The following is a 12,949-nucleotide window of genomic DNA, read 5'->3' as shown; positions in this document are numbered from 1 at the left end:
AAAAAAAAAAAAAAAAAAAAACAACCCACTGTGGAAATTCAAGTTAATTCCTCTCCCCCACCCCTTTAATACCAGGGATTTAACCCAGGGGCGATCAATCACTGAGCTACATCCCCAGCCCTTTTTAAATTAACTTATTTTTTTTTGGTACCAGCGATTGAATCCAGGGATGCTTAACCACTGAACCATATCCCCAACCCTTTTTAAAATAATTTAGAGACAGGGTTTCATTAAGTTGCTGAGGCTGGCTTTGAACTTATGATCTTCTTGCCTCAGCCATGTGTGTGCCACAGTGCCTGGCAATTCCTCTTTTTACTTGTCTTCCCTGGGGTTTACATTTTGGTTTCTCTCCTCTTCCCATCTCCAGGTGGTATGTAAGAAGTACAGGGGATTCACCATCCCTGAGGCCTTTCGAGGAGTTCATCGATACTTGAGCAATGCCTATGCTCGGGAAGAATTCGCCTCCACCTGTCCAGATGATGAAGAGATCGAGTTGGCCTATGAACAAGTGGCCAAGGCCCTCAAATAGGCCATTTCTGGGGCTCCCTCACCCCCGTACATGTTCTTTACAGAGGCCCAGGGTGGTTTCCACGTTGCTTCCCATGGACACACTCCAAAATGGCCAGTGGACAGAGAATCCTGGGGCACTTGTGCAGGACTGGGGGGGGGGCGAGTTTGGGGGGTGGAAGGGAATAAGGGTAAGATTTTTATTGTGGGGTGGAGTGGGTAGGACAACTTATTTCAGTAATAAAATACGTAGTGAAAATGTAGTGTTGTTTTTACACAAAACGGAGTTGGAGTGTAGTTGACACCAAATTAGGGGTGGGTCAGTGATCTTGAGCTCAGCGCAGAAGCCAGGAATTAAGGAAAGGGATATTTGTTCCAGGGCTTCCGTCTGTTTTTTTAGTGCCAGTCCAATACAGTGCTGTCTTCTGGTCCATGCCGCATTTGCTTCCTGGCCGATAGGGCTAGCCAGATCTGGGTGGGCCTGGTCCGCGCTCGGGGGGCGGTGCCGAGTTCAGGGAAGGGGAGCTCAGTCGTGGTGGAATGGGCGCGGCATCGCAGAGCGGAATAGGCGTGGCCTTGTAAGGCTCCGCCCCGTCCCGCTTAGACAATGCCCGGGAGCCGCCAGACCCAAGCGCCCCCGCCCCGTCGTAGGACGTGAACTCGCCAACCCAGGGACCCCTCAAAAGCTAGAGCTCCCAGTCTCTTGTCTTGAAGACTAGGATTCCTTTATATCCCTACCCTACCCTCTGGGGGTGGGGCCCCAGCCGAGATCACAGCGCAGCAGGAGTGACCACTGGAGGTGAGTCTGGGGAGATGGGTGACCCCTGGACCGTAGCTGGTATTTGGGGATACCGGGCCTGTGCCAGTACCGAAAGGAGTGTGCGGGAGGCTGGCTTTTGGGTTGGAGCTGGGCCGGGTGGACTTCGGTGGAAGATGGACAGGGGTACCGGGTCTTGGGGCCAGGAGTGGCGCCCGCGCCCCGGAACCACGCCCCCGTTTCCCCGCCTCCCGGATTTCGATGTAGACCTCTCCCAGTCCTCCGGGACTAGGTCTGGTTTATATTGGGTCGCGCCAGGGACAGCGTGACTGGCCTGGGTGGAGAGAGGATGCTTAACTCCTTGGACTCTTAATTCTTCTCTCTCTTCCTTTTTTTCCCCTTGGGGTTTAAGGACTTCTTGTCCTGGGTCCTGATTCACTCCCCAGCTTTCTCCTCCTGCCCCATTACCCCTGTGTGTGGGTCCCTGGCCAGACTTCGGGTCCCTCCAGCTGCGAGCTGCTGAGGGTTAAGGGGGCGGGGCCGCCGCATTTTTGGGGAGTGAGCGCATCCTAGCGGCTGCCAAGAGGGGCGCCCAGCAGGGACCTTTTGAAGCCCCCGAACAGGGGCAACAGGTGTTTTGGAGATTAGGGATTTAAGACTTGTTCCATGGGCTCCTCTTAAAGAAGCAGACTCATGGGGTTGCAGTGTGGAGCAGGGTCCACCGAAGAGAAAGGTCTGGAGGGGGTGGGGAGGAGTGGGAGGGGCACCGAGATGGCAGGAGGAAGACCCTCTTAATCACCGTTAATCAGGCTCTCTTATTCACCCCCACGACCTTCTCTTCATGCCTCTTTCTATGCTTCCCCCTGTTTCTTCTTCCAGACAGGTGAAGTAAAAAGAAAACAGAAATCAGCTTGGCCGGAAAGGGCGTCTGTGTGGATGGGATGGGGACGCCGGGGGAGGGGCTGGGTCGCTGCTCCCATGCCCTGATCCGGGGTGTCCCCGAGAGCCTGGCGTCGGGGGAGAGTGCAGGGGCTGGCCTTCCAGCTCTGGACCTAGCCAAAGCTCAAAGGGAGCATGGGGTGCTGGGGGGTAAACTGAGGCAGCGACTGGGGCTACAGCTGTTAGAACTGCCTCCGGAGGAATCGCTGCCACTAGGACCGCTGATTGGTGATACAGCCGTGATTCAAGGCGATACGGCCCTAATCACGCGGCCCTGGAGCCCGGCTCGTAGACCTGAGGTGAGCGCCAGGGTGGGTGTGTAAGGGGAAGGGCGAGAGGAGTTGGATGTCCGAGTTTGGGAAAAGAATTGGGAGTTGGGGTGTCTGAGCCGGCACTCTTCTCTTGCACTAAGGTTGATGGAGTCCGCAAAGCCCTTCAGGACTTGGGTCTCCGAATTGTGGAGATGGGGGATGAGAACGCAACTCTGGATGGCACTGACGTTCTCTTCACGGGTGAGGCTGGGGTCTTGGCACAGGGAAGCAGTTTGGGAGACCTAGGATGTCTCGGGCCTTGTTTTCAACTCACTCAGGTCATCAAACCTTTGTGGCCTTCCCGGGGGTTCAGGCCGGGAGTTTTTTGTAGGTCTCTCCAAGTGGACCAATCACCGAGGAGCTGAGATCGTGGCGGACACATTCCGGGTGAGGAGCGGTACCAGCCTTGGGAGGGAGTGGGGCGCAGGCAGGAGCCCCGGTAGCCTGAGGACTCCGTGAGGAGGAGGAAGAAGCCTGGGAGCAGCCTATGTTTGAGGGTATCCCCTCTCACCCCTCCCACGACCCTGAATACCCTCGCCTTTGCTCTCCACAGGACTTCGCCGTCTCTACTGTGCCGGTCTCTGGCCCTTCTCACCTGCGTGGCCTCTGTGGCATGGGGGGACCCCGCACTGTGGTAGCAGGCAGCAGTGACGCTGCCCAAAAAGCTGTCAGGGTGAGGAGGGGCGGGGTGGGGTGTGGCCAACGACCATGGGCGTGGCTCCAAACTCAGGAGGCGGGAGCTCCAACCCTAGCCTTCACCAAGCTGTCCATCTAAGTATGAAAGATCACCCAAGTAAACAGGTGGGATACATAACAATAGCTGGCAGGGAGCAGGGAGACTGGGAACAGGGATGATTAACTTGCTCTTCCAGAGTTTTAGGAAACTCCTTAAAGGTGATATTTAAACGGATTTGTAGGATGGATGGGACAGACAGGTGGGAGCTGGAGAAGGGCAAAAGAGGGTTACAGGTGAAAAGGACTGCATCTGAGTAAAGAGTACAAGATAGAAATTAGCAGAACACTGTCTGACATATTAGAACACTGTGTGACATATAGTAAGGACTATGTACTTGCTGTCACTATTATTCCACAAATAGAACTGTCCCAAGTCTTTAATAGGGCCCTTAGTTTGTGGTAGGATAGGCAAATTCAATTGTGGAAAAGCTCTGATACTTAAACACTTCCTCTTTCCTTTCTCTCAGGCAATGGCAGTGCTGACAGATCACCCATATGCCTCTCTGACTCTCCCAGATGACCCAGCTGCTGACTGTCTCTTTCTGCGTCCTGGGTTGCCTGGTGCACTCCCTTTCCTCCTGCATCGTGGAGGTGGGGACTTGCCTAACAGCCAGGAGGTGAGAGGGGTATGAGCTCCACCACCACTACCCACTACCAACAACAACCAATAAAAGAATTTTTCCCAGTGGGAGGAAGGAGGGGTACCTTACCTAGAAACCTGGGTGGAGCCACTATAAGGTGGCTGGACAAGGGTGACTCTAGACTCAAGGTTTTACTCCCTTCTCTGTACTATCCCTGCAGGCACTGCAGAAGCTCTCTGATGTCACCCTTGTACCTGTATCCTGCTCAGAACTGGAAAAGGCTGGTGCTGGGCTCAGCTCCCTTTGCCTGGTGCTCAGCACACGCCCCCACAGTTGAGGGCCTGGCTTGGGATTCTGGGTGGCCAGCAAAATAGGAATTAGAAGGGGAAGGAGAGCTGGGCATGGTGGCACACACCTGTAATGTCAGAGACTCGGAAGGCTGAGGCAGAAGGATCACAAGTTTGAAGCCAGCCTCAGCAATTTAGCAAAGCCCTGTCTCAAAATAAAATAAAAATGGCTGGGGATTTAGCTCAGAGGTAGAGCATCCCTGGGTTCAATCCTCAGTACTGCCCCACCCCCAAAAAACCCAATAATAATAAATAATAATAATAGAAGGGGAAGGAGGATTAGATAGATGATAAGTAGGTAGTAGCAGGAAAGGGCCCCAAGATGGGGTGGGATGGGACATAGTGTAGGGAAAAGTATAGGAGCCACTGGGTGAGTCCTCTCTCAGAACCAATAAAATAGAATTGGCCTTTTAGATTGTGCTGTGGCTGGTCTTCCTGGGGCAAAGGGATGGGGCGGGGCTGAAACCTGAGCTGGTGTCAGTGCTGGAAAAGAGAACTCTTTCATTCAAAAAACCCTTGTTAAGCAGTTACTCATTGCCCAACCCTGTCCTAGGTGCTTGGGCAGAAGATGGGTAAAACAGAATTTGTATTGTGCACAGTCTGTCCAGGGCAGAAAAGGGAGTGTGTGGGTGGATCACTCTCTGACTATATCTAAATGTCAGATGATTCAGACACTGGTAGATTAACAGTCCACCTTTACTTGATAGAGAAGAAGAAATGACATTTTCAGAGACAATCATTTTCATTCACTCATTTACTGAAGCTTAGCAGTGATATCAAAAGGGTCAGTCTCCAGATGTCAGGGAACTTACAGTACATGAACATTTCTTACAAATTGAAATATAGATAGTAATGTAATAATTCACAGGAAGCTGTTTCTTTCTATGAGAAAAATAAGGGACTCTGTAAGGTATCAAAGTGTGTGCTGCAAAGGGCAAGGAGGTTCAGGAACAACTTCTCAGAAAAGGCAACACAAACTGAGTCCTGAGGATAAATAAGAATTAGCCAGGCAGGTAGTGGAGAGGAGAAAAAAAGGGTAATCCAGAAAGAAGGAATTACTCTGGACAGAGGCATTTTGGATGGCTGGGGAGATTTTTTTCTAAGGCTGGCATGTTGCGTGCACATGGAATGACAGATAAGCCAGAGAGTGCTATATCACCTTGTATCAAAAGCCAAGGTCCAGGGCTGAGGCTGTAGCTCAGTGGCAGAGTGATTGCCTAGCACTGTGAGGCTCTGGGTTCAATCTTTAGCATTACATTAAAAAATAAACAAATAAAATAAAGGCATGCTGTCCATCTACAACTACAAAAAATATTTTTTAAAAAAGCCAAGGTCCATGACCCAGAGCTGAAGCTTAAGGAGAAAAATACCACAGTTTAAAAATAAGGGATGTCAGGAGCAAGTTAGTACTTGAAGAGGATCTCTGGCTTCAGAGGAGGGCAAAGCAGAAGTATGAGTTATGGATAACCCAGGAAGGAAATGAGGAGATTACATTCTGGTGACAGCACTAGACATGGAAAAAAGATTTGACAGTGACCTTAAGATAGACAAGACTTCATGGCTCATTGTGTGGAAATGAGAAATGAGGTCATATGACTCCAGGTTTCTGGCTTGGTCAACTGGGTTGATCAAGAGAGAATGTAAACAATAAATTGTGCTTGATACACTGTGCAAAATGCCTGGGGTCAGCCAGGCAGGATGTCCTAGATCTGGGATGCAGAGAGTTCTAAGTGTCTTTCTAGAGGTGCAGGCTGAGAATTACCTGCAGATAGGAGATTTCCAGAAGAGGGGTAAGGGGAAGAAAGGGACAAACCTAGAATGGTAGAGAATACCATGGGGATAGAAAGCAAAGAAAAAGAATCTAGAGGAAGATAAGAGCAGCAAAGTAAAATAACTTAAAGAAGGGGGTGATCAAAGGCCATGCCAAATGAGTGCTAAAAAACGTAGCCTAGGACATCAGAACATCACTGGCAAACTTGTGGAGAGTAGATAAGCAATTTCAGCAGATAAGTAGTAGAGATAGAAGAAAAAAGAAAGTGAAAAAAAGCAGATGTATGCTCCTGGTTCAAAGGCTTGATTCTGAAGGGAAGAGATAGGACAATTATTGGGAAGTTAACTAAGATATCGAGACAGGGTTTGATTCAGGTTTAGAGAGGACATCAGGGGCGAAGGAGACATGGAAGCTATAGGAAAGACGAGAATAACTGAAGGAGCAAGATCAGCAGCAGATATAGCCCAGAACCCAGGCCTTCAGACTCCTAGACATGCTCATTTCCATCCCATGATGCCTTCCTCTAGGTGAGAGATCAAGAGGGTGGGAATTACGGAGGGGTGGAAGCCCCCAACTACAGAGTTTGGAGTGAGGGCTTCCCTTCAAACTACAACTGCATAGACAGTGGACGCATCAGCAGGGACTACTGTGGACAGCCGACGGGGTCTCCTGAGGGCTCTGTGGTCCAGATCAGCGTAGAGCAGGCTCTGAAGGAGGCAAGGGAGGAAGGCAGGATGGTCTCAGCAGTCTGACTCCCTTGAGATTCAGACCTACCTCTTGGTCCACTTTCCTGGGGGATTCCGTCCAGCACCTTTCCCATTCCCAAGTCCTTACCGGCTCCTGGTCCAGGTCCCCTGGAATCTTGGGCTCCTCCTCCTCCATGGGTCTCTGGGGCTCGGCTTTCATCAAAGGAGCTATATGGGGGGGACAGAGCTGAAGGATGGAGAGAAGGTGACCAACTTGTCTGCTCCCAACAGGGGCCCAACTCACGAATTGAGGGGAGGGGACTGTACCAGTAGGAGAGGAAAAATGGGGAGGAGTTAGTCTTACCAAATGTGGGGAGTGGTGGAAGCGGAGGCGGGGGCGAGCGCCTGTAAAGGAGTATAAGAGTCTTTAATAGTCACCAATCTTGCTGCGCTGGTTCTCCTTGGCCGCAGGCGGCGCCAACCACAACCTTGCAACTTGCTCACTCTGACCAGCAAAACAACTTAGGCCCCTCCCACACAAAAAGTGCTGCCCACACTCCGATCCTGTGGCGCATCTAGCTTCACTCCTCTAGTCATGCCCAGCTTGGTACACCAGCCTCCGGCCTCGCTCCCAAGTGTTGACCTCTTGCGTTCTCCAAACCATGCCTGGATCTCCAGATCTAGCTCTTTTCTTTGCGAAAATTCACGTTTCGCCCCTGCCGCCTCTGGTCAAGCCCTATTAAACCAGGCCCCGCCCCTGGTGCTCACCTGCGCAACCACCAGACCACGCCCAACGCTCCCAGTCCTAGCACCAGACCAGCGCCCAGCAACGGGACCAGGACTTGGGGATACAGCGACCCTAGGGAAACAGCGTGGCGGGGAGGGATGCAGACGTCAGGGGTACGACCACAGAGAGCTAGCTCTGTCGCTCAGCAAAGCTTCCATCCCTCTCCCCGGAGTGTGTCCGAGTTAACTCCACCGTACGTGTTGATCTCCACTTACCGTGCGTAGGCCCCTGGGCTCTGCAATCGGCCCTATCGCCCAGCACGTGAAGCACCGTACGACTCTCATCCTCGTGGCGTCCCCTGCAGAAAAATGTGCCCGAGTCCCCCGCACTCAAGAGCAGCTCCAGCCGCCGGATACCAGGGTCCAGAGAGCGTAGGCGGCCAGCGAAGGGCAGGAGTGGAGGCACAGTGGGGATCCCACTGGACGATGCCCACAGGATCGGGCGACGTCCCTTGGACAGACCTTTGCAAGCTGGGAAACTAGGCGCCCAAGCCCAGCGGATGGGGTGTGAGACCCCCACGCAGGAAAGATTCACCCGGTCTCCAGGGCGTCCATCCAGAGATGCTAGGGGAGGCGGGGGACGGTGGTTAGGACAAGTCCATGGGGCAGGTCGATGACACTGTCCCCACCCCATCTCTTTTTTTCACTCTGCCCTTCCACCATTTTGGATCTTCTCACACACTCGCGACTCCTCAGGTGTTCCCTTCCCCTGCCTCAGTCTTTCCTCACCATCACAACTTTCCCCGGAATTGCTTACCCCCCGGGTCCCCGTGGGCCCTCGAAAGCAGCAGAGGCAGTAGCTGCAGAACCAGGGCCATGGCTGGGGTGAGGTGGGGAGAGGCAGCAAGTGAATCAGCGGGAAGACCGGAGGGAAGTCTGGGGACAGGGACTGAGGTATCTCGGGACTGGGGGCTCTGATAAGAGCAGGGGCGGGGCCACCAATTCTTCCATCTCTTTAGGAATCCTCACAGGCAAACTCACAGCCCTAAAACAGTGCCCACTTAAAATTTGTAATAGGCTGTTTACACAGCACTCCTGCCTACTTAACTCCTCCAGCAGAGTGATAGCTGGGACAAATTCTGGAGCTCCACTGTCCTGAGTTCATATGTTGACTTTGCCATCTATGAACTGTTGGATGTGGGCAAGTAGCTTAACTGCTGCCTCTTTGCTCATCTGTAAATGAAGATGAACACACCTATTTCATACAGCATTGTGAGAACTAAAGTAATACCTGTAAAACAACTAAAGCAATGATGGACATAGGAACACTAAGTGCTCACCATTATTTTTACTACTTCTGTTCTTATTTTAGCTTCTACCTCACTTTTCTGTGCCCACGCTGTCCTTCCCCGCCTGCAGTACCCCACCCAAGTCCACAAGTTTTGACTGGGGAGGCCTTTAGGAGCAGATGCAAATGTCCCACACCTGTTACTCCAGCAGCCTTCACTGGACTGGAGCCATCAAGATCACATCAAGCCCATGTGGAGGGGTGAGGTCCCTCAAACCTTTAGGGGGCCTGAAGCAGCAACTCTTTAGAAGGTAGGCAGCCTCAGTTCCCCTATCCCCAGGACATCACAGAAACCCTCCATGATGTCACAAACCCTTCATCCTGTGGTTGGGCTGGGGTGGGAAAGACCAAATGAGGGTTGAGTAAAGATTAATTCAATCCCTTCCATCTTTAATTTCTGCCTGCATCCTGGCCAGTGCCCCCCAGGGATCCAAATTCGGCAATCCAGCTTGGGCCACATTCCATTGTTTCCTAGGAACTAGCAGAAGCTGCCACTATGGTCATTGTAAATCATAGAGGCTTTTTGGTGACTCTCCTTCAGAGGACTAGACAGGGCTTTCAGCCGGGCATCCTGAAACCAAGAACCAAAATGGAGTTGGCCACCAGTGGCACTTCCCCTTCCCCTTCCCTCTCACCCATCCCCATTCCCCAGCCAGGTCTGCTCAGCCTCTCCCCATCCTTAGTCTTTTTCTCTGGTCAGCACAGTGTAAATAGGAAGGGAGGTGCCAGCAGAGGCAGAGAAGGGAGGGGCCTTGGGATTATAAATTCCAAAAAGGCCGTTCAACTCCCAGAGCAGGATCCCTGAAAATCTCTTGACAACGGCTGTGACTACTACCATTCTTGGGACCCTCACCATGAAAGGCCTTCTTCTGCTCACCCTGTCTGCTCTGCTCTGCTGGGTCTCAGGTAAGTACCTGTGGCCCCCAAGAACCTGGTTCACCTGTCAGGACCTCAACCTCCCTGCCCTGCCTGTACCACCCATTAGTCATGATCCCAAAAACCCTCAGCCCCAACTGGCTCAGCTCTCCTATGTTTCCAGGACCAGATCTCTCTGTTACAGGCTCCTTGCACAATTTCTCAAGGACCCAGGTCTCCATCATCATATTCCTCCTCATCCCCAAGAAAGTGCCACTTTTCTCACCTGCGAGGGCTCCAGGTCTCTTTCTCACTCCAAGGTGCCCACTTCTTGGAAACTCTGATATCTAGTTCCCTGGCTTGCCCCATTTCAATCCACAATTCTCCTGGATCCATCTTACTGCCTTCTCTCACCTCCTGCAGACAGCGGGATGTGTCTTCAGACTTAAGCCTCCAGATCCAGGCTTCTTTCAGACCTCACCCTCTCCATCTACTCCACCCTGGACTTAGGTACTCAGCTGTGGCTCTTCCTAGTGTATCCTTGTTCCTCCCTGAGCTACATATTCTCACCCCTACCAGGGACACAGGCTTTCTGGATGGTTTCAGTAACTTCTTAAAGCCTTCTGGGGAACCAGGGAGTTTCCCCAAAGCTCCTAGGGAGGGGATGCCAGGGCCACTCACCCCTAGAGTGAGGTGGGTTTTATTTCCAGGCTCTCCACTCTTGGACTGACCTCTCCTTTGCCAAATCTTGCATGCCCATGCCTTGAATTAGCTGAAGCAGGAACACTGGGGGTGCCATCTTCTGTACCCACCCTCTCCTTTCTGGTAATCTGCTAAGAAGGATTCTGATGAAATGTCTCTCAGGTATTATTCCTTCTGCCAGAGAGCTGTAGTAAAGAGGACTCCATTCAGGACTGGTTCCTCCACCCACACTCTTGGCTGCCCCACAAGGTGAAGAGTAAATTGCTAAAGTTGGCCACAGGTGGCTTTCTTGAAGCCTCAAGTTCCAAGCCATTTTTTAAGGCATCATAATCCCATCATTTTTATTCTTCTTATTTCTTCCTATTTCAAGTCTCTATCCTCTCCCTCCTTTCCCCATTCCTTCCCCACAGTTTCCTCTCATCCCAGCTGTCCCCAGACGCATGTTTTTGTTGGTAGTTGTGCTCCTCTTGACTCATCCCAAATGGGGTGTGGTGGAGGAAGATATTTAGGGTGTGAGCCTTTCACAAAGAACAACTCCACCCTCACCTGTCACCCACTTGCCACTTTCACCGCATCACTCACCTGCTCTGTCCCATGGACCAAACAGATCAGTGCACCTATTTCATAGGCTCTTCTACACCCCCATTCCCAGTTCAGCTTACCCCCAGGTAGCTTAGACACCCCATGCCTCAGCCTGACCTGTTTCTCCCCAGCTGATATCCGCTGTCACTCCTGCTACAAAGTCCCTGTGCTGGGCTGCGTGGACCGGCAGTCCTGCCGTCTGGAGCCAGGACACCAGTGCCTAACAACAAATGTGTACCTCGGTAATATCTGCCTCTATAGTGGAAGAGGGACAAGTGGGACACTCTGTCTGGGACTGAGACCCAACCAGGGCTAAGACTAAGATGGAACAGAGAATTATAGCAATGATGACATTTGGCCAAAATGATTATATACCAGGCACTGGGCTTTTTTGTGTGTGCATGTGTGGTAATGGGTACTTTACCACTGAGCTACATCCAGTGCTTCCCACCTCCCTAACTTTCTTTTTCTTTTTTCTTTCTTTCTTTCTTTTTTTTTTTTTTTTTTTAAGATAGGTTTTGCTAAGTTGCTGAGGCTGGTCTCAAACTCCCAGTGACTTGGGATTATAGGAATGTGCCACCGTGCCCAGCTTGACCTATGTCTTTATGTGCTCTGTTTCAATGAATGTTCATGACAATCCTGTGATGTTGGTGTTAGTGTCAAATTGACTAAATACCCTCAAGAGAGATAAAACAGGCCCAAAGACCTCATGGCCAATCAGGATTGGGGTTCAGAATAAGGAGGTAGAGGAGTAAAATAGGCTGAGAAGAGATAAAGGGCAGGGCTGGGCAAATTTGTGAAGGAAGGAAGCCTGGGTGGGTGTACATGGTGGGGAGTGGGCATAGGTGTGCCAGGTGCCAATCCTAGCTGATCTCCCTGCCCACTCCACTCCTGCCTCTAGGAAAGATGTGGGTTTTCTCCAACCTGCGCTGTGGCACACCAGAAGAGCCCTGTCGGGAGGCCTTCAACCAAACCAACCACAAGCTGGGCCTGAACTATAACACCACCTGCTGCAGCAAAGACAACTGCAATAGCCCAGCCCCCCGGCCCACACCCACCCTGACCCTGGTTTTCCTCACTTCCTTGGCTGGCCTTGGCCTCTGGCTGCTGCACTGAGGCTCACTCTGTGGCTGTCCTTCCTCCCCACCTGCCTTAGCCAGAGCCTCTCTCCTTATGGCTCCACATCTCCTGTTTCCCAGAATGATCTTTCTCTGGCTCCCCTTCCTCTGAAGAGTGTTTCTCCAGTCCCTTCTCATTTCTTTAATGAGACAGTGCCCAGAGTGGTCTCCCTATCTATTTTTCCTAAACTGTACTCTCTGTTCTGTTTTTCCTGAGTCTTTCCCTTTAGACCACTCCAGATCCTCCACTGGCTCATGAAGGACTTCTACTTTGTCTTCTACACTCTGAGGTGCCCTCCTTGAGAGGAGGGATTGGGATCTGGGCCGGAAATGGGGCTTCTGTCCCGTCTCCAATGAAAGCCCCAGGAAGGACCTGATGACCTCACTCTATGGGACTGATTCACCAAACCCTCTACTCATCTTTTCCATTTTGAGTAATAAATGTCTGTGTCTAATAAATTGTGCATTCATTTTCAGAAGACTTTAAGTGTCAAACCCCCTCCCTGGATGTAACACTCTCAGCACCTTCACCCCCACCCCCCGCCTTCCCCTTACCCAAGAGTCTTTCAGGGAGTTTCCCTGGGAGGCTGGGCTCATGTAAATGAAGGAACAGGTTTTTCAGGTCTCCATCCTGTCTTTCAGTGTCTGGAGGTGGCACATAGGTCCCAGTGTTTGGAGAAACAACCCTTATCCTAAATTTAGCCACACCCTAGTGATATTCTGCTAAGGAGGAGATACAGCCTGGCTTTAGGTCTCCCCAGAGAGGTAGGAGAGGGATATGTGGATGGGGCCTCAGATTAGGATCTGAGGCCTTACCTGGCCTAGTTACTAACCAGGGTACCCAAGCAACTCTCCTATCGCTGGACTTATATTTCCTTTTCAATTCAAAATAGTCCTATCCATGCTTACCTAATGTGTGAAGCCCTGGGTTAAATCCCAGTACTGCAAAAAAAAAAAAAAAAAAAAAAAAAAAAAAAAAAAAAA

General features: G+C 51.3%; 4 protein-coding genes across 10 annotated transcripts in view; 3 read left to right on the top strand and 1 right to left on the bottom strand.

Annotated features, from left to right (window-relative positions):
• Positions 1 to 783, top strand: part of Clic1 (chloride intracellular channel 1) — a 5,297-nt gene extending 4,514 nt beyond the window's left edge. The window contains exon 6 of the mRNA XM_015487450.2: positions 368 to 783. Coding sequence (XP_015342936.1) covers positions 368 to 529 — 162 coding nt within the window. The 3' untranslated portion in view covers positions 530 to 783. The remainder of the gene's footprint in view (positions 1 to 367) is intronic.
• Positions 784 to 1,087: 304 nt separating this feature from the next.
• Positions 1,088 to 4,590, top strand: Ddah2 (dimethylarginine dimethylaminohydrolase 2). 3 transcript variants are annotated; one of them, XM_048805034.1, is made up of 7 exons: positions 1,088 to 1,306; positions 2,144 to 2,502; positions 2,616 to 2,715; positions 2,828 to 2,901; positions 3,068 to 3,187; positions 3,766 to 3,866; positions 4,051 to 4,590. In XM_048805034.1, the coding sequence occupies exons 2-7, from the start codon at positions 2,206 to 2,208 to the stop codon at positions 4,202 to 4,204; spliced, it is 846 nt and encodes a 281-aa protein (XP_048660991.1). In that variant the 5' UTR covers positions 1,088 to 1,306; positions 2,144 to 2,205; the 3' UTR covers positions 4,205 to 4,590. The 3 variants fall into 3 exon arrangements, with proteins under 3 accessions (XP_048660991.1, XP_015342935.1, XP_048660990.1); XM_015487449.2 differs by having other exon boundaries at positions 1,090 to 1,306; positions 3,717 to 3,866; positions 4,051 to 4,319; XM_048805033.1 differs by lacking the exon at positions 1,088 to 1,306 and adding an exon at positions 1,421 to 1,997 and having other exon boundaries at positions 3,717 to 3,866; positions 4,051 to 4,319.
• Positions 4,591 to 4,916: 326 nt separating this feature from the next.
• Mpig6b (megakaryocyte and platelet inhibitory receptor G6b) lies at positions 4,917 to 8,365 on the bottom strand. 3 transcript variants are annotated; one of them, XM_048805035.1, is made up of 6 exons: positions 8,178 to 8,365; positions 7,637 to 7,984; positions 7,403 to 7,493; positions 6,999 to 7,039; positions 6,783 to 6,881; positions 4,917 to 6,655 (listed from the first exon to the last, which is right to left on the bottom strand). In XM_048805035.1, the coding sequence occupies exons 1-6, from the start codon at positions 8,236 to 8,238 to the stop codon at positions 6,639 to 6,641; spliced, it is 657 nt and encodes a 218-aa protein (XP_048660992.1). In that variant the 5' UTR covers positions 8,239 to 8,365; the 3' UTR covers positions 4,917 to 6,638. The 3 variants fall into 3 exon arrangements, with proteins under 3 accessions (XP_048660992.1, XP_015342932.1, XP_015342934.1); XM_015487446.2 differs by having other exon boundaries at positions 6,783 to 6,862; XM_015487448.2 differs by lacking the exon at positions 7,403 to 7,493 and having other exon boundaries at positions 8,178 to 8,361.
• Positions 7,433 to 12,438, top strand: Ly6g6c (lymphocyte antigen 6 family member G6C). Of its 3 annotated transcripts, XM_048805036.1 has the most exons (5): positions 7,433 to 7,534; positions 8,733 to 8,959; positions 9,505 to 9,614; positions 10,979 to 11,089; positions 11,749 to 12,438. In XM_048805036.1, exons 2-5 carry the CDS (start codon positions 8,829 to 8,831, stop codon positions 11,961 to 11,963), a joined length of 567 nt encoding a protein of 188 aa, XP_048660993.1. In that variant the 5' UTR covers positions 7,433 to 7,534; positions 8,733 to 8,828; the 3' UTR covers positions 11,964 to 12,438. The 3 variants fall into 3 exon arrangements, with proteins under 3 accessions (XP_048660993.1, XP_048660994.1, XP_015343405.1); XM_048805037.1 differs by lacking the exon at positions 7,433 to 7,534 and having other exon boundaries at positions 8,463 to 8,959; XM_015487919.2 differs by lacking the exon at positions 7,433 to 7,534 and having other exon boundaries at positions 8,735 to 8,959; positions 9,500 to 9,614.
• Positions 12,439 to 12,949: the final 511 nt, after the last annotated feature.

This window comes from Marmota marmota, unplaced genomic scaffold, assembly GCF_001458135.2.
Source record: "Marmota marmota marmota unplaced genomic scaffold, marMar, whole genome shotgun sequence".
Taxonomy (NCBI): Eukaryota; Metazoa; Chordata; class Mammalia; order Rodentia; family Sciuridae; genus Marmota; species Marmota marmota.
The sequence above is the reverse complement of the archived record's forward strand: the minus strand, read 5'-3'. Positions and strand labels throughout refer to the sequence as shown.